At 36.4% G+C, this 22,876-nt stretch overlaps 3 protein-coding genes and 1 long non-coding RNA gene across 6 annotated transcripts; 1 reads left to right on the top strand and 3 right to left on the bottom strand.

Moving 5' to 3' along the window:
- Positions 1–24: 24 nt before the first annotated feature.
- On the bottom strand, positions 25–1,900 carry LOC114754503 (centrosome-associated protein CEP250-like). The gene is given in 3 exon segments (XM_028943274.1): positions 25–1,432; positions 1,434–1,539; positions 1,542–1,900. Coding segments are annotated over 3 exon segments (1,548 nt in total). The 5' UTR covers positions 1,747–1,900; the 3' UTR covers positions 25–195.
- A 7,890-nt stretch (positions 1,901–9,790) lies between these two features.
- On the top strand, positions 9,791–11,936 carry LOC114754505 (adenine phosphoribosyltransferase 5-like). Its single transcript, XM_028943276.1, has 7 exons — positions 9,791–10,109; positions 10,348–10,458; positions 10,759–10,851; positions 11,094–11,243; positions 11,362–11,420; positions 11,520–11,590; positions 11,704–11,936. The coding sequence occupies exons 1-7, from the start codon at positions 9,845–9,847 to the stop codon at positions 11,810–11,812; spliced, it is 858 nt and encodes a 285-aa protein (XP_028799109.1). The 5' UTR covers positions 9,791–9,844; the 3' UTR covers positions 11,813–11,936.
- A 1,374-nt stretch (positions 11,937–13,310) lies between these two features.
- LOC114754502 (PX domain-containing protein EREL2) lies at positions 13,311–19,068 on the bottom strand. 3 transcript variants are annotated; one of them, XM_028943272.1, is made up of 11 exons: positions 18,973–19,068; positions 18,563–18,755; positions 17,543–17,653; positions 17,322–17,420; positions 17,048–17,134; positions 16,168–16,276; positions 15,185–15,975; positions 14,821–14,985; positions 14,491–14,733; positions 13,960–14,178; positions 13,311–13,796 (listed from the first exon to the last, which is right to left on the bottom strand). In XM_028943272.1, exons 2-11 carry the CDS (start codon positions 18,650–18,652, stop codon positions 13,560–13,562), a joined length of 2,151 nt encoding a protein of 716 aa, XP_028799105.1. In that variant the 5' UTR covers positions 18,653–18,755; positions 18,973–19,068; the 3' UTR covers positions 13,311–13,559. The 3 variants fall into 3 exon arrangements, with proteins under 3 accessions (XP_028799105.1, XP_028799104.1, XP_028799106.1); XM_028943271.1 differs by lacking the exon at positions 18,973–19,068 and having other exon boundaries at positions 18,563–18,966; XM_028943273.1 differs by lacking the exon at positions 18,973–19,068 and having other exon boundaries at positions 17,322–17,412; positions 18,563–18,966.
- Positions 19,069–20,938: 1,870 nt separating this feature from the next.
- LOC114754508 (uncharacterized) lies at positions 20,939–22,002 on the bottom strand. The gene is made up of 2 exons (XR_003741195.1): positions 21,785–22,002; positions 20,939–21,582 (listed from the first exon to the last, which is right to left on the bottom strand). It is a non-coding gene; the product is annotated as an uncharacterized LOC114754508 (long non-coding RNA).
- Positions 22,003–22,876: the final 874 nt, after the last annotated feature.

Here is a 22,876-nt window from a genome sequence, read left to right as displayed (position 1 = left end):
GCAGGGCAACAGACTCGCAGAGGCTGTCAAAAATGAAATTATGCTACTCTGAAAATCTTGAAAAGGTAACAGACTCTAACTGGACAAAAGTATTCTACATTATTTGATACAATATACACAACATATGGCACAATGCAGCATTGAACCTTGACTGAAGATCAGGAGACGCAAAATAACACTCCCCCACGACATACGCTAGTTTACGGGAACGACGCCAGCCTCCCTCGCAAGCTCCTCAGTCAAAGCCGAGAGTCGAGCAATTCCCGTTTTCACCTCTCTAAAAGCTTCAATGTCGTCGATAGCAAAGTTATTTGTTAACACGGGGATGGGATTATCGACCTCAAGACTTAGGCCAGCCTTATTCAAGACTTGCCCACTCATTTCTGCAAGTTTATAGAGAGCAGTGGTGGCGGCTTCTACTTCAAGCTGTGCTGCCTCAAGCTGAAGCTTCTCAATAGCCAGGTCTCCGATGCTTTTGTCACCAATTCTCTCCTGAGCCAAAGCATAAAGCCGTTGCAGGTCATTAGCATCGTCATTCAGCTCTTCCCTCACTTTCTTCAGCTCTTGCTCTTTTGCATCCAATCTTGCAAGAGTCATTTTGAGTTCCTCGTCTTTTATAGTTAGATCTCTCTGTGCAGCAAGAACTTCCATTTCCTTTGTTTTCAAACTCTCTTTTGTCAATTCGAGCTCTTTCTCGAGCTGCTTTTGACGCCACCTGAATTCATCATTTGTCTCCAGTAATAGTTGCAGTGGTTCACCTGAATCTGGTAATCTCGAAGAGTTCTCTTCAACGTTGATGGAATTGACCAGTGTTTTTGTGAGTTCAAGGATTCGCTCTGCCACAGTTTCAGCCTCAGAAGCCTTCAACTTAGTATTATTTAACTCATTCTGTATAATCAGCACGTTCTCATCTTTATCCCTTAGCATATTGGTTGCTTGAACAAGTTGTGTTTCTTTACTGTCCAGAAGCATCTTTAGATCAGCAATTTGCTGGTTTACCTCGTCTAACATCCTCCTTGCATTAGAAAGTTCCAAGTCTTTCTCCTTCAAGGTAACCTGAAGCGAAGCCTTTTCTGATTTCAAATGTTGGATTTCTAGCTTAGCATCCACGAGCTCCGACTCCTTTACGCAAAGAAGGGCAGTTGTTTCTCTGAATTCGGTACTATTTTGATCCAATCTCTCTTGAAGCAATGACTTATCTTGAACTGCCCACTCTAGGGAAGCTCTCTCTTTCTTCAATTGTTCCTGTAACTCCTTCACAAACTCTTTTTCCATGGCCAAATCCTGTTCAATTTCTTTTTTCTCTGCCTCTGCAACCTTGAGTTTCACTCTCTCGCTATCCACTTCTATATGCGCCAGCTTTAAGCTTTCCGTGTATGAAACGAGACTTTCCCTTTGTTCCGCAAGTTCAGCAAGCTGTTGCGCCAACTTGCTCTTGTTCTTCCATTTTCTTTCTAGAAGATGCCAGTGATTGTTGAGAAGAAACTAATTCAGACCTTACAGCATCAAGAAGAAGCTTCACCCTTTTGAAATCTTCACTGTTTCATTACTCTCCTGTACCCGTATTGCAGCTTCTTCACCAAGTTTTTTAAGTTCTTCCTGTGCTAACAACCACTCTCTTGCCCGCTTTTCCAAGGCGCCTTCTTTTTTCTTCAAAGCTGTCAGTGCAGCCTGAAGATCTGACTCCAGGACTTGAAGGTTAAGCCCAAGCTGAACATCTTGATCAAGATGAAATTGGCCAGTCATCTGTTCTTCCAGCTTCTGTGTCTGCTTAAACAACCTCTCAAGAAGGATCCTTGCAGATTCAGCTCCTTCATAATCGTTGATGCCCGACTTCTTGTCATTTAAGATTGATTTAATAGGCTTAAATAAATAGCCTTTTTGATTTCTGATTGACACCAGACCATTGGGCTATGCTTCCAATTGAGCCTTAGAGAGCATAACTGCACGGAAACTTTAACCGTTTTAGATAAAGATTCCCATGGGAAACCAATCACCATTGAATCAAATGCCCAAGCTTCTTTCAATCTTATTTGTTATGAATTCTCAAAAGATATTTTCAGTTAGCGTTTGCTGTCATGAAGTTTAGTTACAGTTTGTGAAGGAAGAGATTGTAGATAACAAAAAATCCAAAGCCTACTCGCAGAGAAGTTCAGTAGGTGTTAAAGAACGTAACTGACAAAATACTTTGGATGAAAAATAGAATCATCAGAGTTTATCAAGTCCTGAACAAAAAGATTAAAAAAATTGGACTAGAGTCTGCAAACTATGGGAGACTGATTTAGTCAGGATACCTCGCTTGTATTCTCCTCCTAGCTAAAGAAATTCGATACCTTATTCTTTGAAGGATGATATCTGAATGAAAGTTGAAACTACTACCAATTTAACCTACATATGCATACTTAACGATCTATATGTAGCGGCCATTAAATGAAACTAATTCCAGTCACCATCCTAACGTTGACAAAGTTAAAGTCGACTTTCAAATCTAGCACATGCTCTTATATGTTAAAAAGTGAAAGTGATTATAAAGCCTACAGATGGAGGATTAAGTAGATTTCCCGAAACTAAAACAGAGGGGTGTGTAATTATTTAGCCATGGGCAAAACTAAGGACATGTCAATAAGTATCAATACTTTTTCCTATTTATCCAGTAAGCTGGGATCCGGAACCGATTAACAAAATTTCGTATGTCGCAAATCGCAGCCGCAGCGATGTGAAGTTCAAACGTCGAAAATGGAGGAGACAAGATTTGAGTTAAGAGTAAATCACTCTATGAAATAGTTGAAGAGTAAATAAACGGCACTGATAGCTCTGAGTTTTTGTGGAATATCTAAAGCAGCTCCGACAAACATTAAGAGTATACAAAGTGAAGATTTGAAAACTGAAACAGCTACAAATAAACATGTAAGTAGCAGAGAGATAACCTGGGCGTGGCGTTGGGAAGAAGTGGCTGGAAAACGAAGGCGTATGTAGGAAGAAGAAGCCATACATTCTGGTCAATCACCGATCGAAGAGTGATCCACAAGCGTTCGTCCAGGTCACAAAGGGAAACAGAATCATCGTTGTCGACGGAAGATAAGAGAGGAAGAGAGAATCTGGGAGGCCTGAAAATAAAAGAGGCAAGGAATGGAGGGAAAAGGGGGGGCGCAGAACGCTAACGTGCGCTGCCAGCGGTAGGTTAGGCACAGATTAACATACCGAAACTTGTTCTTACGTGTCATGATGAGCAAACATGCTGGAAAAAAAAATTGAAACGGACAAGGAAAGTAAAAAAAACAAGGAAAAAATAAAAAAATTACTAAATATCAAATAAAAAATATTAACAAAAATTTAGTATTATTATTATTTGTAAATTTAGTATTATCAATACTAAATAAAATATTATTACTAAATCTAATTAGGATTTAGTAATTTTTATGTTCTTTTTTTTTTGTAATTTAGATTTTAGTTCTTTAAATTTTAAAATATAAGTTTGGATTTTTTAAAAGATAAAATGGTTCAAGTTTTTATTAGATTATAAAAACTAATATTTTAATAAAAATAAATTTAAGAAACTAAAACTTATGATTTAAAAATTAAAAATTAAAACTAAAATGAGGTTAAATTTGAATGATCAAGGTTTGTAATCACCTTTTTTGAATTTTAAAATCACATGTCATTCTTAATTTATAATTTAAAAAATTTTAAAGGTATTTTTTGAAGATTTTTATAAATAATAAAATAAAAAAATTTAATTTGAATCTCAATCCACCAATTTAGTGTTTTAAATATTGATAAAATATTTATGTATTTTTGTGTCAACAAATATTTACGTATTTATATAATATTAAGACTATAAAAAATAATAATAACAATAAAGATAATACAGTACAAGCGGAAGGAGAAGGATGATTAAAAAAGATGATTTGTACCAAAAAAAAATTGATTGAAAAGGATGATGTCGTGGGATTTCATAAGGCAACGTCTTGCGTTTTGGAGGATGTGGAGGTTCCATGAAACACGTGGAGAGTGCTCCACGCCGCTTCACAGCTCCATTTCACATTCACGGCTGCTTTTGGCTCCATGCGTGTCAAATTACCACTTTATCCTCCATCTTTTCAAGCATAATATCATTAATGATTGATTTATCTTTTGAATCCTGTTAATGGTGATGGATGATAGCGGATATAACCTGGTTCGCACATCTCACATTACCTTGTAAGAAGCAAATAATGCTACAAATAATTTAGAATGTACGTATGAAAAGAGACCCAACAAAATGACGATAGTCGCATTTAAAAGTGGAAGCAGAATTACAGAGTGCACAGATGTGTTCAAAATATTTGGAGGATCTTGGGGTTGCAAGTTTGGACCGAGCGGCACTTTCATTTTCACAAAGGATGATCTGCGTTGGTCCTAAGTTGAAGGATTCATTCACGTGACGAACATGACCTTCCCGTGTTTCTGTGTTTGTTTTTCCAGCGTAACTCATCCCTTCTGATCTTATCTTCTCTTTAGTGCATCACCTGAAAATGACGTTGGAGCAATCACATGCTTCTTTTTTTAGTACTCAGACTATCTTTCCACCCGAATAGTAAGAAACTAATCTCTCAAAGTACTGATAGGTAGGCCGCTCCCAACTATGTTTTTTTCCCTGCAAACCGCTCAAAAGATCAAACTTAGAACATGATACCTGAGATGCTCAAATTCCTTCTGCTTAAATCAACACTTGATAGTAGCAATCAAATACTTCTAACAGTTCCGTTTCTTTCGTTTCATTTGGGCCAATGCCCCTAGACCTACAATCCAAAACCAAGGCGGTTGTACATAATTATTTGTGTTTAATTTTTAATAAATTTTACACCACTCATTCCCTCATAATCTTTGACCTTCAATCTGTCCAATGACTATATTAAATAGGTATAATTTTGCATATATTATATCATATTGATAAATAATTTATATTCAATAAATTTATTTATATATTTTTAAAATATAATTATTAGGAGTAAAGTAAAATTGATCATATTTTTGGAAATATAGACTGAAGGGCAAAGGAAAAAAACGAAAGCGGTGGTTGGGGAGGAGTTGGGTCTAATTGCAATTCTCTCTGAAGTCTAAAGAAAAAGGAGAATGGTTGATGGTATGGGTCTTGTTTGTAAATTTGCTGATGAATGAAAGAGGAAAGGAAGAAGCGGACTGAGACGCTCTGACAGGCTAAACTCGTTCATGCCTTGAACGAGTTTCGATCTTGTTAGAAAAAAAATATCAGACATGAAACTCGTTCTTCCCTTGCACGACTTCTTTGAAAATTTGAACTCGTTCTTGTGATGAACGAGTTTGAGTATAGCATTTAGGAAAATACTTTTCATAGTGGAGCATCATGGTAATTATTTTACTGTGTGTAGCATTTTGATAAAATCCCCTTGATAGTAGCAATCAAATACTTCTCACATTCTGTTTCTTTCATTTCATTTGGGCCAATGCCCCTAGACCTACAATCCAAAACCAAACATCCTCTACTCGGTGATAGGGCCTTCTTGGACACTTCTAACCAATCTCTTTGGGCCGCATTAGGCCCAACACTGACATTGGCAAAATGATGATGACTGACAATAACACTGATGGAAAAATTCCCGTAGTTTTAATTAAATTGTAACTCAGATTTTAAACTTTGACTCAGCACAATTTAATTCTTATAATTTTTAAATTTTAAAATTTAATCCTTAAATTTCATAAAATACATAAAAGCTGTTACGTTTTAGTCAAATTATAGAGACTAAATTATATTAAGTAAAAAATTGAGAAATTGAATTATAATTAAATTAAAATCCCTGAAATTTAAGTTTTTTTTTTTTGACCTGACCTGAAATTTAAGTTTACTCCTTCAATTGCGGCGAGCATAATGAGTCAATCGAAGCTCGTCAACACAGACGTCACTAACTTGTAAGTTGTGCTGACTAATCTGATTCTTTAATTTCACAAAACTATATGCATATGTTACAGCAAGTTGAATGTCTAATATAACCCCATCCAACAGTTTGATAACGATAAATTTTGGGGGTGAGGTAGATATTTGGCAGTCAAGTAAATGGTCAAAATTATTTGAATACTTCAGTACCTAAAAATGAGTGCTTAGACTTAAGATGAAGGACGGAATATTATATCATGTGAGAGAAATTAATACTATAAAAAAAATATTATAATAATAAACCAAGCGGGACTAAACCTCGTAATTGTTCATTCACAGTCATCCTTATGTGCTAATCAAACTTAAAAACTGATCAAACATCATTAGAGGAAGATTATAGAAGAGGCACATGAACATGATAGTAGCCCACCTTTTCTCTCTCAAATATTATCCGTCCTTTTCAGAAGATACGGAATCAAACTGATCTTAATAAATTATAATTTATTCGTACGACATACCATAATCTTCGCACATCACCCACCCAACCATGAACTATCACACACTTGCGAATTGATTTATTACTAATCCAGCATTAATCAATATTTTACACCAGAATTAGCGTTATCCTTTTTTAGGAGATAGAGATTCAGAGGTATTAAAAGGATCAACTAGCAACCATGAAGGGGAAGAAGGCCAAATTAAAGAGCTCAGATCTATCCACGGTTTTAAAGACGACAATGATAGTGTTCTTTTTCATTTGTTTTATCATGAAAAGTACAGAGATATCTCCCGCCCGCAAACAATAAGGACAATGTTTACGAAAACTAAGAATAAAGAACAATTAAACAAAGAGCATATCAACGTTATTTAAACTCGCAAAGTTTTAGAAATGCGTTGACAGGAGATCTGCGTTTAGATCCTTCTCCTCTTTTTTTTTTTTAATATATATATATATATATATATATGTATTGGTGCGTGCGTGTGTGTATGTATATTGGAAAACCAAGAAGAAGAAAAAGTTAATAACGAATGTTTTAAAAATGATAGCACTAAAGCACGTAGTGGTGTTGATATAGAAAGATCGAATAATTATTAGATGCTTCCTTGTCATCATCTATATCATCAAAACAAGGTAATTCAGCATAATTCTATTAATCTTTTTTTTTTTTTGCCTTCGCTACATCTGATGTGGTATCCTAGCTAGACCTAGCTCCTTTAACCTGAGAGATTTATTGGGAATCCAGATTAATTCGGACCAAGCCAATCTATCACTGAGTATTTAACATTGCTATATTCTCAGAGCTTCAATTTAAAACCTCTAATTAAACTAGTATAATCCCTTACCAGTCAAATCAAGTGCTTTGCGGTATTAATTCTCTTGTTTTCGAGTACACCTATAAGGCCTTTTATTATTATTATTATTATTATGTTTTAATGTTTACAGCAAGTTCTCAGAGATTGAGTGAGTCATAATAATTACTAATTATTTAAGATTAAAATATTATTGGGTCAGATCATAATATTGTCAAGCTTAATTGGAATTAGTTTTTGGTACGCGTAACATGATAGACCCTTAATGACATGATACTTCAGAAGCATGTAACAATCTTTTATTTACTGGGATCTACTTGTCTTCCATTAGATTGTTTTTTTTTTTTTTTAATTCACCAAGAAAAATATTGTTTTTGTTTATTATGGATATTTTATATTTTAAATTCCTAAGGTTTTTATTATTCAGTCATTATATCTACCAAATCGGTGATCAGAATATCAATAAAAAAAATTTAATAAAACTATAATATAATATATACTGGCCAAAAAAAATACCATCTGTATAACAGGTCCATCAAGGGAAGAAGTTTCAAACACAGATGTCAACAATCTAAACAAACAAGTATATATATTTTTCGAAATATTGATTATATGTCAATTAAGCTCAAATCACCCATGAAAATAAGGGGGGAAAGTCAAGTTAGACAAGCAAAACTATGAAAATATAACAATTTTATCATGAAATAACAATAATTAAAAAAGTGACCACAAAAAAGTTAAAATAAAAAAAAACAGGCTCAAAGTCACAGTGAGAGGTCCCCTACACAATCCTACCCTACTCAATAATATAAAAGCCTCGTCATTAATTCCTCACACTGTGTGGGCTCTTCTATCCTAACCCCATTTTCACGTCCTTCAATCATCTCATGGAACCATCTGGAAAATTTACATATGGCCAACCATCTAGTCTTTGCTAATTTCATGAAAAATCTAGAGCTCAATTTTATATCAGGCATGGAAAATTAAGAAAATGTATCTCCATATGTCAACTATTTTCCTGTCTTTTTTTCCCCTTTTGTTTTGATATGCATTGCTTTTTCTTATTGTTATCAAACTTAATTTTGTCATCTAGTATGTTTCTAGATAAATAAGACTTCCTGCCTAATTAAGAAAATTCTGTGGCTAATAATCTTATAGAGGATAGTTTTAGTATTATATAATAAATAACTAATTTTAATTAATTTCATTCGTCAATGTAAAAATCTATAAGGAGATTTTGCAAATTCATTTGACTTGTCTGTCATTATCTCCTTTTTTATTGGTCACTTTTCTATCATTTTCTCAAAAGCTTGACCATTAATACCTCTCACACCATGTGGGGTGGATTTTAATGTCTCGTGTCATTCAAGACCCTCCATAGCCAGCTATCTCACACACACATGCGTGTATGAGGTGAGTGATCCAAATCTAACTCCGTTTATTCACTTTCTCCATTCATATAATGGAGCCATCCGGGAAATTAAGATATGTTGGGAAAAGTTTGGGAAAACAATCATTTCACTGGACCCTGATGCTATTTTTTTTCCTCATAGCACCCTAATCTTACTTATAGTGTATTTATTACCTTGAATTATAAATAAAACTATGTTGATACTTGCTAGACATGATTGAAACATAGCATGAAGAGGGTTCTCGATAAGCTATAAATAAAATTAGGGTGCTGAATTCTCATATATCAAAGCTATTCCCACTAATAAATTTTGTAATGAGAGATTTTTCTCTAATTTTTTTACATATTACTACTCCGGTCTTAAACACAAGACACTTGCAGGAAAAAAGTTTTGATTCTAAATGTAAGTCATCTTTAGTATGTTTAATATTTGTTTTTCAATTTACCCTTATTTAATTTTTATTAGAAACAGAAAAAATAAAAAAGAGATGTGAGAATTATCAGTAAATGTAGAGAAGGAAAAAAATCTTCAATAAAGATAAAATTATAAAATAGTGGAGCAGGATAAATCATTTACATGATCACTAATTATTTCCATACTTTGCAGCAAATCTTTTGTTTATTATGATTAGCCGGAAATGCCATAAAGCAATGAGTGGGGAAGGGGGGAAAAGCGTAGGTGGTGGGTGGGATATAGGTGAGAGTGAAGTGAAAGGCAAAGATATGGAATGATGCAAGTCAATTGGGGAAGTGGGTCCCTCCCTCGTAATGCAATCCTTTCGTCATCTCTCCCATTTTTAGAGCGAGAAGCTCTCAGAGATTTTAATGATAATGTTATCATTTCTTTCTTTGTTTGCGTATAGTACATCCCTCGCGTGCTCTTCTACAGTGTTTCTTTCCTCTTCCTCCCACCTTTTCTCGTTCCCCCGCCCAACGCTACAAGCCCCACGCTCTCACCTCCCCGCGTGTTCCCCACTCCCCCCGTTCCAATGCCATTTTTCCACAACTGTCAATCATTTGACTGTCGATTTTAATCCATATTTTAAATATTACTAATTCGTTTAACTGCCAAACAGATTTTTGTCAATTTCCTGCTTTCTTCCCAGTCAAAAATGTTGTCATGTAATGCATAGTAATCTTTGAGTTTTTTCGTCCCAAACAACGTAATCGAAACGTATCCGTGAGATCCACGTGGTCTATAATGGCGTCGCCATTTCGGTAAGTCTTACATGCTTCTCTCTGCTCTGCTCAGCACTGCACATAAATTTGCTCCATCACAGTGTCCATATACAAACATAGATAGAGATAAAAGGAGCTCACAAAACTCGTCCCAATCCAAGAGCCAAAACCCCAAAAGCTTCCACCTTTTCTTTTCAACACAAACAGACACAGAGGTTTGCAGTATGTTTGCCGAAGAGAATGGTCTTAAGGGAGACCCAAGGCTGCAAGCCATATCTCAAGCCATTAGGGTGGTGCCTCACTTCCCTAAACAAGGTTTTCTTTTTCCTTCCCTTTAGCTTTATATCTGTGTCCTGTCCTTTAAGGTTTTGGTCTCGCAGGCTGAAATACTTTTTTTTTTTTTTTGGTTCCTGCGTCTGTTGGCCTTGCCTGGTTTGTTTTAATATTCTTCTTGCAGTGTCTTTTTGAGCTTCAAATCCAACAGATCTGAGACTGTTATGTTTGTGTCTTGTTTCTTCCCTCTTCGAAATATAAAAATGGTGTGTTCGCACAGGAATAATGTTTCAAGACATTACGACATTGTTGTTGGATCACAAGGCCTTCAAAGACACGATCGACATTTTTGTCGATCGTTACAGAGACATGCACATTTCCGTTGTTGCCGGTACTCTTTCTACAGCAATTTCGCAACTATGTCTATATATACGTTTCTATATTCATTCCTTGTCACTCCCTCAAATTACATACTGTTAAGTTTTAGACTCTGATTTTCAACATTTGCACCAAGTTTTTTGTTTGTTTACATGAATAATTGAGGAGATCCAATGTTGTTCATGTTTTAACACAAATGATTCACTTTGGTTCTTCGTGATATATACGAGTTCTTCCCCATAATTGCATAGAAGATAAAGGTCTCTGCCTTAATTGGATTACCTTGTGTAAAATGCGATTGGATTCCACGTAGGAGTGGAAGCAAGAGGATTCATGTTCGGTCCACCGATCGCGCTGGGCATTGGCGCAAAGTTTGTTCCTTTACGCAAGCCTCGAAAACTCCCCAGTAAGCCTGCTTCACCAAGAAAATTAACTTGCACATTGCTACTGAATTTTAACGATAATATACTTTTTGGTCCCTGAGAATACACAATTTTGGATCGGATCATGTATTTTTAAGATTCAGGAACCAAGTAACCGAGAAATCTATCTCAAAGCCTGCTAGGTTTCTATTCTTCATGCCTATATTGCAACTGAGACCAGAGACACGTGTCAAACTAACTTCATGTTGGTGTGATTGGTATTTAGGCGAAGTGATATCAGAGCAGTACGAGCTAGAATATGGAAGTGATTGTTTGGAGTTGCATGTTGGGGCTGTCCAGCCGGGTGAAAGGGCCTTAATTATTGATGACATGGTGGCCACCGGCGGAACTCTGTCGGCAGCAATAAGACTTCTGGGCAAGATCTCTTGTTTCTAGCTCTAAATATCATTCTCTCTCTGTGTATGCTCTTTCAATTACATTTTAATTTGCTCTTTCCTCTTTGGGTTCTCAACTTGTTATATTGTGTACTGTAGAACGTGTTGGTGCTGAAGTGGTTGAGTGTGCTTGTGTCATTGGCGTGCCCGAGGTTAAGGTAAGAGCCAAAACTAACTTTGAACTCACGTCAGTGGGTTTCAAAGATATTGTTAATGGGGAGACAGATTTTTAACTGATTGAGCCTTTTTTGTCACAGGGACATTGCAGGCTTAATGGGAAGCCATTGTATGTGCTTGTGGAGCCACGGGAAATAGATAGTTGTTTGAGGTACGCCAATATTTCCAGAAAGAATGAACAATTAAAGCTCGAGAAAATATGTGGAAAGAGAAAAAAGGGTCTAAAGTTTTGAGTGCTTTTTTGTTTGTTTGTTTGGGACTCAGATGTGATTGCAGTCCGGTTGCAGCTGACGTTAAAAAGGAAGAGTGTTTGAGGAGAAAGGTGATGATGTGCTCCTCATATCAGTTCTCACCTGAATGGGCTCCCAATTGAGAATTGTATTGCTCTGCTTCATTATTTTCTTTCTTGTTAGTTATCATTTCATGTATCTACCACCAGCGTACAACCATTAATCCAGCGTTGAATTTTTTTATCCCAACTTTCATATCATATTCCATCCCTTCTCATAGATCAACCTCGGATAAAAAGCTCTGCCCCATCCCCAAAAAAAAGAAAAAAAATCGGAGCGAAAGCTTGGCGTAGGATATGCACTTTTCTTTTTTTTAAAAAAAGAACACTCAGCAAGCAGAGGCCACATGTTCATGGAAAGAAGAAGCCAGTCGCCAGTTCCCGAAAATTGATGAATATGATTATTCAAATAAGTAGGAGTATTTTACGATCTCTGAGCTGGAACTAAATATAGCCAGCAATGATGAATTGACGACGCCTGACCCAAGGGGCAGAATTGAGCTCTCTGAACCAGATAATGCGGTTTAACTTATCATTAAAATGGAGGAAACATTTATGCTCATGCAAAGAGGACCACTTATGTGTACGACAATGTTAGTTCAACTGTATCTCTTTCTTGAACAACCATAATGGGAAATTTATGTCTTCGTCAGAGATTTATATTGCCGACAAATATTTGCATGAGCAGTCCCCAGAGTGAAGTAAGAGAACACCAAAAAAATGTTGACCTCCTGAGAAGATAAAAATATGAATGCACCTAGAAATATTTGCCTTTTTTTTTTCCCCTTTTCGTACACGGGTGTTTTATGGCTTACAAGACCCATAAAGTCAGATTTATTAAACAGTCCAGAATCAAATGAACACGCAAGTGCCTGAAAACAATGAACCAATATGCAGTTGCATCTAAATCCCACTGGAAAAATAAGTTATTACTCCTCCGGTCCTAATTATAAGACCCAATTGACTTATTTGAGGATATTAAGGAAGTAAGTTAAGTTGGTTATTTATAATAAATAAGTATTGTCATTCCTAAAATATCCTTACTAATTAAGTATATTGGCTAAAACTATCATTACTAGAAGGATTATCTTGGAAAAAAATGCATAATATAAGAGACAAAATGGATTGGGGTCTTATAATTAGGACCAAATAAAAAGTCAAAAGGGGTCTTATAATAAGGATCGGAGGAGTATATGTCTAATCCTACCCTCAATAAAAAGGCATATAACATCATTGCCCCAATAACAATGCCACACTTGAATGAGGTCCTAAACTCAAATCTAACATTAACACGTTTAAAAGCATTTTTTTTGTTACAAAAAAAAAATAACATGTTTAAACGCGCACGTGTATTTAAATTGCACACATTTAGTACCCGAAAGTGTCTCGAATAGGATTGCCTCCAATAGGAAGATACCTATACTTTAGCAAAAAAAAAAAACCAAAAGAACAAAAAAAATGGTAGCTGACGGCAAGTATATCTCATGGACACAAACCTGCGTGTGCAGGTGTAGGGGTGTGTGTGTGTGAGTGCTTGAGAGAGAGAGAGAGAGAGAGAGAGAGAGAGAGAGAGAGAGAGACGTTTATCTCAAACAAGCTCTAGTTCTGTTATTTGAGGTGTGAAGTTTACAAAAAGTGTCGTGCGCGGCAAAGGGCTCGTATATGTGTGCTGCCTACAGATCAAAAGCTTGTACATTTGAAAGTACGCCAAGAAGGATACTGCATTCAGCAAGACTGACTTAAATATGATGATAGACCGGGATGTGAAACAGACTCAGCGAAACCTCGTCAAATTGGGGGGAAAAAAGAATTAATAATAATATACACCAGCTCAGTTCATACTACTATTTGTTACAGTGTCCACCGGAGAATCATCACTTGCTGACGTGTCCAATTTGAGAGCATACCTCGTGACACAGTTCATTTTTTTTCTCAATCTAGCATTGTCGATGAATAAATCTGCTATCATCTTTTGCAGTGCGTCATCGTAGATAACACCATCTTTTATGTCATTGATTTTATCTACTTCAGAAGCAGCCATTCCCGTGTCCTTCCCTAAGTCTTCGACCTGATCAAATTTGAATGAAAAGTCTATAGTTATGGTGGGAAATACAGTGCATGAAAGAAGAGGTTGCATCTCTAAGCACGTTGCATTAAAAAATCATCATCGCCCAACTCTTGTTCAACTGATGAAGGATCACACAGTGTAGCCCACGGAAAATAACTAGTACCTCTGCTAGTAGGACGCCAATTCGATCATCAGATACTGCTAACTGGTTTGCAGTCTCTTCTAAAGATGATGAGTTCGTTGCGGTGTTATCTTGATCTTCTGTGGGAAAAGTGATGTTGCACTGTTGAAGCTGGGTGAACAGAAGCTTGCATTTCTGGATCAGGTTTCTTGACGCAGATTCGGCATGTTCCCTCTTCTCTCTTTCATGTTGAAGAAGTTTCTAAAAACACACGCAAATCATCATCATAGATGTCGTTCAAAATGGATTCATATGGAACAAAAGGGATTTTGATTTTATGACAGAATGGAACATGGGAAAAGGCAGGACTGCAGGAAAACTCAATCTAGAAAGATGTACCTCTCTCGATAAGTTACACACAAAAACTACATACGTAAAGGGTAAAATGAGTGAAGGCTTGCAGAAAGGGGGAAAACTAGAGAAATATCCAGACTGAAGAAGAATGACTAATATTTTGCCCCCATAATCTTGAACAATGAAACAACTGAGTTTGCAAAGCAAATGATAACATACCTCAGCTTCGCACTTTTCCTTTATTGACTCACTAAGCTCCCTCTTCAATTCTGATTGGGAATTTCGGAGAGATTTGACCTCCTTAACGAGGACCTTAACGTCAGCTTTAGATTTTGTTTCTAACTCATTATACTGTTTCAACAAAATTTCCAGCTGATCTTTAGTACTATTCAAAGTCTGAAGCAGTTCTTCTTTCTCCTGAACAACCGCTTCATTTGTTGAATTCTGAATTGAATTTTCACCCTGGGTATTATATAAAAAAATTTAATATAAAAAGCATGAAATGTGACTAAAAGAAATGTTTGATATCCATAAAACAAATTCCAATACCACTTCAGACTTTAGTTTCATCTCCATTTCCAATGACTTCCGACGAAGCTCCTCCATATCCCACTGCATTTGGGTAAACCTTTCCCTCTCAATTAGAATAGCCTGTTGCAAGTTTTCTTTACTCTTCTGTTTAGTAGTATCAAGTTCTACTTCCAAATCCTTGACCTGAAAATTCCACATCAGTTGTGGTCATATAAATAACATTCGAGATTTTACATGTAGTGGAACTCAAAACAATTTGTAGGGCTCCAAGAATTGTAGATGCATTTATTTACAAATCACAAGTGCACTTTGATTATTCTCATCTTTGGCGAACTGATTGTAGATGACAAGTCATGTACAAGGGAATACATGAGATACAAACCTTTGTGGCAAGAAAATCCTTGGCAGCTATTTCTTGATTTAATCTAACTATAAGGTCTTCCATATCAGTTTTTGCAGTAACTAGCCTTCGCTGCATGGTTAAAAGAATCCTATTTAATTTATGGCGCTGATCTAGTGGAAGGACTACTTGAGCATCACCAGCAGACTGCATCTCTGCATGACTTATATCTGGTGTTCTGGATACCATGGTATTTCCAGGAAGGTCAATAGAACCATTTGGAATTCCAGTAGCAGAAAAATCGCTACCTCTCAAAGAGCTTCCATCACTTCCCACACTCTCATTGGAATGCTTGCGAACATGACTGGAAACATTGGCTTGCTCAGGTTCAGAGAAAAGCTCCATCGGGTTTTTAGCCAAGTGTGAGGCATTAAAAGCATTTCCATTATTTTTGTTCTCTGCAGCATAGCTGAAATGTCTGGCATTTACTTTATGCTTGGATAGGCCTTCTAGCTGCTCTAAAATAGTCTGACCCATAAATAAACCCTCATCAATATTTGATATACCATACTTGACCAGCTTTTCCATCGGACTTGTCACATCTTCATCCAATGTTAAATCATCTGTGCCAACTTCAGAATGATCGTCCAGCCCAACTCTTGGTGTTCCAAGTTCAGATGGCTCATATGCAGTATCACTACCATAATCTGATGCAATAGATGAAGTACCAGCACCTAATGATAAGTTTGAATGGAGAGGTGATTGTGCAGAAAAAGCTGAGTTATTGGAAGCAGGATCTGATTCTGAATTCTGCTGATTTGAATCTCGAAAAGCTGAAAGATGTTTTAATGAGGTAAAACATGTCAAAAATTTGAAAAAGCTAAGAAGAAATGAACCAGAAAAAAGCTATATCTACAATTCTTGAGGTTCAAATGTACTGCCCATTCACTAAAGTTGGTATAAAATAGGCAAACATTACATGTCTTGGGCACAATAAATGCAAGATGCAATAGGAAGGTGCATACAAGCTCTAGCTGCAGCCTCTAATTCAAGAAAGGATGCAACTGCGGCACATCTAGATACATCAATGTCTGACAAAAGTTTGGTGATCCACTCCTCCAAAGAGCACCTTCTCTGTAGTGAGTGCAATGTAATGTGTCAGTCATTTACATGATAAAAAATAACAATAATAATAATACCTACATAACTCATGCACCCACAACCAACCATAAAGCTCGATATGAGATTAATGGAAAAATTATGAATATGAATGGTGTCACTAAAATTAGATCGAACCACCCGCACGGTTGATTAGATATTACTTTTTAAAGTATAAACAATGCTTTATAAGATTCAATCAAAGAACCCTGCAATATCTAACAGGAAGTTATTTTTTTTCCACCCACCGTCAGTCACAAAAGTTCTAAAAATATCCTTCTTTAGTTCAAATGCTTGTTGAACAGACTACAAAAATAATAGCCATACAACAACAGGCCTCATCTCCTAAATGAGGCCAGTTACAAAATCACATGACACCATTGTATTCTAACTAACTTTTCCAATATATCATTTACCCATGGATCTTATTTGATAACTTCCTTGAGTATCCCTCTTGGTTTTCCTCTACCTCCCAACCAACTCTATAAAACCATACTTATACAGGTGTATAAATTAAAACAAAATCTATGCGCAATTTAAAGATAAAGTAGTCATAATTAAAGTGACCAAAGTAAGACTAATTACAAGTATGGCGTTCTTTCTTATTTCCTATTTAAAAAGTATAGACATTTAAGACAATTCAAGACGGTCACTTGCACATCCATAATGCCAAAAGTGCAACAAATAGTACTGAAATAAATTAAACCATTGAGTATACCAAAACAATAACCTAAATTATTATATTACCTCTTCCAACAATGCTCGGCTTTTCAATCGTACAAGTCCTTTTGGCGGAGCTGAGGGAATGCTTTTCCTGGGAAACTCCTTTTTAATCTACAAAGACAGATGATAACAAATCAGCAAAACTTAAGCGCAAAACAACACATATAAAAGTCTTCATATGTACTAATGCTTCTTTGACAACTAAGTTGCCAGAATCAGGGTCAAATTAGGTACTAACTCATTCAATTAAGGGAAAAAACTCATACACTAAGATGCACCTGCATAAGCAAAAACTTACATCTGCAAACAACTTTAAAAAATCATTGAACCTTCTCAGTACTCCATGTATTGTTGTGATACCTTCTGGTGATTGCAGACCAACTTGGACCCTGTAAAACTGTCCCTAATGATGTTAAAAGTGCATACTAACAATGATGATAATATTCAACGAATAGGCAGAAAATAAAAATCAGTATCTTTGGTCATGAATAAAAAAGGGACGTTGATCAGCCTAAGTACCACGATGGGATCTGAATTTCTTGTTTTGGGAAGAAAGACCCAAGAAGGTATGGTGACACAATAACTCCAACCTGTACGATGACTGTGTGGCCATACTGTATCCCGTCCATTCTGCATGAAAGAAGCTTGTGACCAAAAAAATGATAAAATAATATGTAAACAGATTTCTAAAGACGGTCACAGACATATAAGCTATCAAACAGTAACTAGAAAAGGAAAAGCAAGCATAGTAATAGCTTATGAACGTAGAGAGAACATACAACAGTGAACAAAAAAGACACATGACAAAGTTGCAAAAAACGAAAAAAAATCTAATGTGATAAGAAGCCACCGCCTATACTAATAGAAACATACTAATGTTTCCCCAGAATAGAGTACCGCCTTCAATTTGAATTGAAGAAAAAAAGAATACTACGACTGTATAATCGATAAAACTTTTCATAACGAAAAATAAAAGAGACTTTCCCGCGCGGCTCCTCCCCAGTTGGGGAATATCTCAAGCAACGTCAAAAGACCTTCAAATCAACGCAACAGCTTCTGCGAGAACAATAAAGACTCCAAGTGATCAAGAAGCAATTGATACCACGGCCTTAAAAATGCCGCAGTCTGGATCGCATTTCTCCACAAACGCTGTCCATTCAATTATATTCATACCAAATAAGTTCAAGATATCACACGTGTCCCGCAGATTTAAAATTCATGAATCAGGTGGATGGAAATCGAGAAGTTGCAATTGAATCATGTTAATAGGGACTCAGCAAGAGATTAAGTAACTCAAGCCACTAATTCCGAAAGAGGCCTAGTTGGCTTCAATAAGGAGAGGACATTGACCAGAATTCCGAAAGAAACTGGATTGGCATCAACAATAAAGAGCGCAGACTGACTAGAAAGTAATGAAAGAGATCAAATTACATCGCGCACAAAGATGATCGGTGAATTAAGGAACGGAGGCATCCGATTTCGTGAAATCATCGGAATTAAGAAATTATTAAGACAAGGGCGAAAGAAAATAGAACTAACCCAATTTCGTGGGGGAGGACTCCAGTCCATCCCGAGAGGCAGCGGTGAAGTCCCATCATGCCTGTGCTTGGGAGGACTCTGTCGCAGCATATTGTTCCCTCGCCGCCAGAATCCGCGTTCTCTTATGATATCATAATCGTAACATCAAAGACACAGAAGAGCTCCCCGGGCGGAATTGGGATGCGAGTGAAAGCTGCACTACAAGCTAGGGTTTAAGCGATCGGATCGGAGAGCCAGCGGAGCCAGGTGGCATCCGCACCATCAACCACCGAGGACTGCGCACGGTGAAAATTAAACAGACAGGCTAACTAAGAGAAGCCAAAGAGTTCAGAGCGCGTGAAAAATCTCAGGAGCACTGTGGATTGTATGCTCTGTTTTGATGCTATTGCAGGAAAAACAGTCACACCTACCTGTCTTCTTCTGCAATCGCATTGCGCTTCACGTTTTGCCAAGGACGACCCAGAATCAACGACAACGAGCCATTCCGACGTTGCAGTCCAGCTTCTTCCCTTTTTTTTTTTTTTGGCTTTTGCCCTTTTGCTTTGTCGTATTGTTTTACCACCTTCTGCGTGCCGTTCGGGGATAGACCTGGGCTTCACTAAACGACGTCAAGGAAGTCATGGGCCCAATACTTTTAACCACTTTAGTGGGCCAAATTTTTGGGGTCCAAAGCAATCACTTTCTTTTTTTGTTGGATTAACAATCGGTAACCATTTAGGGTATGTTTGAATTGGCGTTGGGCAAAACTGACTTCTAGCTCAACTGACTTTTGTAACTGAAGTTAGAGTAAAAGTCAGTTAGAGTATGTTTGAATAGGTGCTTTTGAAAAGTCAGTTGAAAAAGCTGAAAGTTGTTTGGATGATGAATGAAAAAGTTAGTTTAGTTGTAAAATGACTAAAAAGGGCATGAACTTTATTAAATAGTAGTTTTTAATTTTTTATGTTTTTAATGTGATAATAGGTTAAAAAAACATATAAAATTATTATGATAAAATATAAATAGTTTAATTGTGAAATTATGAAATAAAAATATTTGTTATGAAGAAAAAGTTGAAAACACATTGTAGATAATTAATTAAATATACATAATAGACAAACATGAATATAAATTAAAATTTATTTGGTCTAAATAAAAACTTATTATGCTAACGAAGGAGATGAGGCAGAGAGAAAAATGTGAGGGTAAATCTGGGATGCTCATTTTTAGTAATCACCGTTTGAAACTACAGTTTGAAAAGTTAGATTTTTCTCCGTTGAGTCTAACTGAGGTTGAAAGCCAGAAGTTGGTTGGAAAAGTTAGCCCAGCCAAACAACAGTTTTGGTCCAACTCAGTTTACAACCTCAGTTTCACAGATTCCAAGGCACAACTACAGTTTGGAACTGCAATCCAAACATAGCCTTAAAAAGTGGAGAAAACCGACAGGCACCCGAACAATGATTCAGCAAGCTGCTCAAGTGGTCCAACAATGTGAAAAATAATTGGCTTAAGTGTTGTTGTTTTTGGATCAATTGGCATCCGAATTTTACAGGTAGAATCTCATTCATGAAGTCACATCGACTTGCGAAGTCACGTTCCACTAACAGTCCTAAAGTTCCTTTTTTCTGCATTCCGTTTCAACTTCAACTATTAGCACGTAATAAAACTTTTTTTTTTTGTATATACAAAAGTTTGGATGAATTGGGTCTCAGGACTCACTTACAAATCGTCCACCAATAAAATCCTCACATTAACAGCGGAATTCGAACTCATTACCCTGGGAATTATGAGTCAACTTCTTAACAACTGGACTAACACTTGTTGGTAGCTTGTAATATAACTTGATTTCTTTTTTTTTTTCTATTAGGCTAAAAGTCGAAAGGAATGAAGCATTCTCCCGTATGACTCTATGAGGAAGAGATGGTCCAGGGTCCAGGCTATATTGCCACTGCAAGTTATTAATTGTTACGCTACGCTTCATCGTTGTCAAACTTACCATTATTTTTGTTGCTTTCTGCAATCTAGGGAGCATTTAATTACTAGACTTGTGGGGGAGGTTAATAGACTGAGATCTTCGATTCAATCTTCAGATATGAACAGCAAGGAAACTTGTGAGGTAACTATGGAATAATGGAATCACAGAAATTCCAAATCAAAATACATACGTTTCACGACAGAAGGAATATAACGATTTTTTTTTCCCCAAAGAACTTTAGGTTAAGCCACAGAAAGTAGTTTTAGAGAGGTGAGAATTAACAGGAGCGTCTCTAGACAAGACCACATGTCTCCTGCGCACTTGAGCCAAAGTACCTCACGCCAGTGGACAGTGGTGGCCTGTCACTAGCAACCGCCGTTGAAGAAAAAAGGAAACAAGTTGTGCGCCTTTCTGCTATGAAGGGATGGGCTAATGATTGTCTGCAGAACAAAAAAAATCTCTCACAGCATATGAATTATTCATACCCAGTAATTCAAAAATGATTCTCAATTACTTGTTTTATCCCAGCAGTGTGATAACAAAATCCCATATCTTTGGGTCAAGAAAAGAAGCTGTGATACATTGAAGAGGAAGAAGAAAAGTAGAAAACAGAAGAATTTAAAAGAAAAACAAGAAGAAAGAAGGAAGAAGAGGTGGATGGTGGGGGAAGCTTGCTTGTACGTATTGACAATGAGTGACAATGGCAACGTACAATTACTTTTCTGTTTCAGAGGAAAAACGAAGCCTCCGCTTCAACTAATTTCAACACTTTTCACCTTCTTGTGCGTCACGCCTGCTTGTCTCTTTTACCAAACTGGGCAGTTCAAGGATTGCTGTTCAGAAGAACCGAAAACACCAAATGCGTGAAAAATCGCAGAACCTATTGAAATTGAGAATTAAGAACCACAAAGGGGGGAAAAAAGAAATCGCATCAGATTACATGTATCAGATTTATCGACGTTATTCGATAATGCATCTAGAAAACGTAATCAAAATGTAACCGTGAGCGTCTGTTTTTGTCAGATCGGAGCAAATCATCGGAAGAGATCTGAAATTTCGCCATCGGAACCTGCATGAAATATATGTTGTGACATTTTCTACAGAGAAACGAAATGGCAGTAAAGCGTCTGCTACAAGAGCACCACAATGAAAATTCTGCCGCGAGGAAAATTAAAAAAAAAAAAGAAGAGAAGAGATGAGAAGATTGGGGCAAATCAATTGCCATGTCTGGACAAAGAGTTGAACCAGTGACTAGAAAAGTTCATGAAGACCTGATGTATTGGTTGACTGTACTAGCAAAGAGTACGGGTGGCGATGCGGCTGATCATCTCAGTGATTTTCCACAGCTTTCTTGAATTGTGTTGGTGGAAATTCTGTTTGCATGAAGCCTTTACAGGCACAGTTCAAGAAAGCTGTGGAAGATCACGAAGAAGACCATTCATGAACAGTCGTATAGTGAGAGAGGGAGAGAGAAGAAGTGGGTGAAGGACCATGGACATAGAGCATGGGTGCGGATTGTTGAACCTCTTAAATAAATATGCAGTAATGGGAAAAGAAATTAAAATAGAAATATGATGGAAATAATTTTACCCTGATACCTCAAAAATAGTAGCCGCCATGCTTTTTCTTAATTATTTTTTGATGCGTGATCTAAAATATTAATTGATTTAATGAATAGTGATCTGAAATATTATTGTATCACCGTCAATCCGCCGATTTAGTGATATGATGTGTTGATTCGGTTTAATGATTAAAGAAAATTTCTCGGCTTTAAATTCTTTGTTTTAATTTAAATTTCATATAATTATAATTTCATCTATGTTATTTACAAATTCAATAAATAAGATTCAGCCCCTTAAAGTGTGTATAGAAATTATTTAAAGAACTAGCACGTGAATTCAATTCCTTTCAAATAAAATTAAGGGTTCCAATTTCGTGGGTGTAAAACAAATTATATATTAGGATAAATTAAATTTAAAAATTTATTTTTAAAAAACAATAAATATAAGAAACATATTTTATAATTCACATTCAATGACATTATTCTGTGATATTTTTAATTAAATCTTAAATAATTTGGTTTAGCTGCTTGCAATGCTTGCATTTACATAGAAAAATTTTATCATGATGATTGAATTTAGTAGAATGGGCTAATTTTCCACAATACAATGAAACAACGTTTGAATCTTCGCTGTAAGAGGTGCCCATATTTATTGTCTGGCAGTCTCTCGAATATGATTGTCTCTGATAAGAGAATACTTGTACATATCAAATAAATAAATAAACTGTGCTTATGTGAACCAAGGAAAAATCAATGGTGATCAGGGTTAAATGCCTGGCTTTGTGTGAAAATGTCAAGTCCG

This window comes from Neltuma alba, unplaced genomic scaffold, assembly GCF_004799145.2.
Source record: "Neltuma alba isolate B1F8T4 unplaced genomic scaffold, ASM479914v2 tig00010148_pilon, whole genome shotgun sequence".
Taxonomy (NCBI): domain Eukaryota; kingdom Viridiplantae; phylum Streptophyta; class Magnoliopsida; order Fabales; family Fabaceae; genus Neltuma; species Neltuma alba.
Note: the sequence above shows the minus strand (reverse complement) of the source record. Positions and strands in the feature narration are given on the sequence as shown.

Coding starts and splice junctions, on each gene's coding strand:
- LOC114754502 (XM_028943272.1), bottom strand. CDS start 18,652: ATGCTGCGACAGAGTCCTCCCAAGCACAGGCATGATGGGACTTCACCG. Junction 17,421..17,542: donor GAAATTCAGATCCCATCGTG/GTACTTAGGCTG, acceptor CATTAGGGACAG/TTTTACAGGGTCCAAGTTGG. Junction 16,277..17,047: donor GCCGAGCATTGTTGGAAGAG/GTAATATAATAA, acceptor CACTCACTACAG/AGAAGGTGCTCTTTGGAGGA.
- LOC114754505 (XM_028943276.1), top strand. CDS start 9,845: ATGCTTCTCTCTGCTCTGCTCAGCACTGCACATAAATTTGCTCCATCA. Junction 10,852..11,093: donor CAAGCCTCGAAAACTCCCCA/GTAAGCCTGCTT, acceptor ATTGGTATTTAG/GCGAAGTGATATCAGAGCAG. Junction 11,591..11,703: donor GAAATAGATAGTTGTTTGAG/GTACGCCAATAT, acceptor TTTGGGACTCAG/ATGTGATTGCAGTCCGGTTG.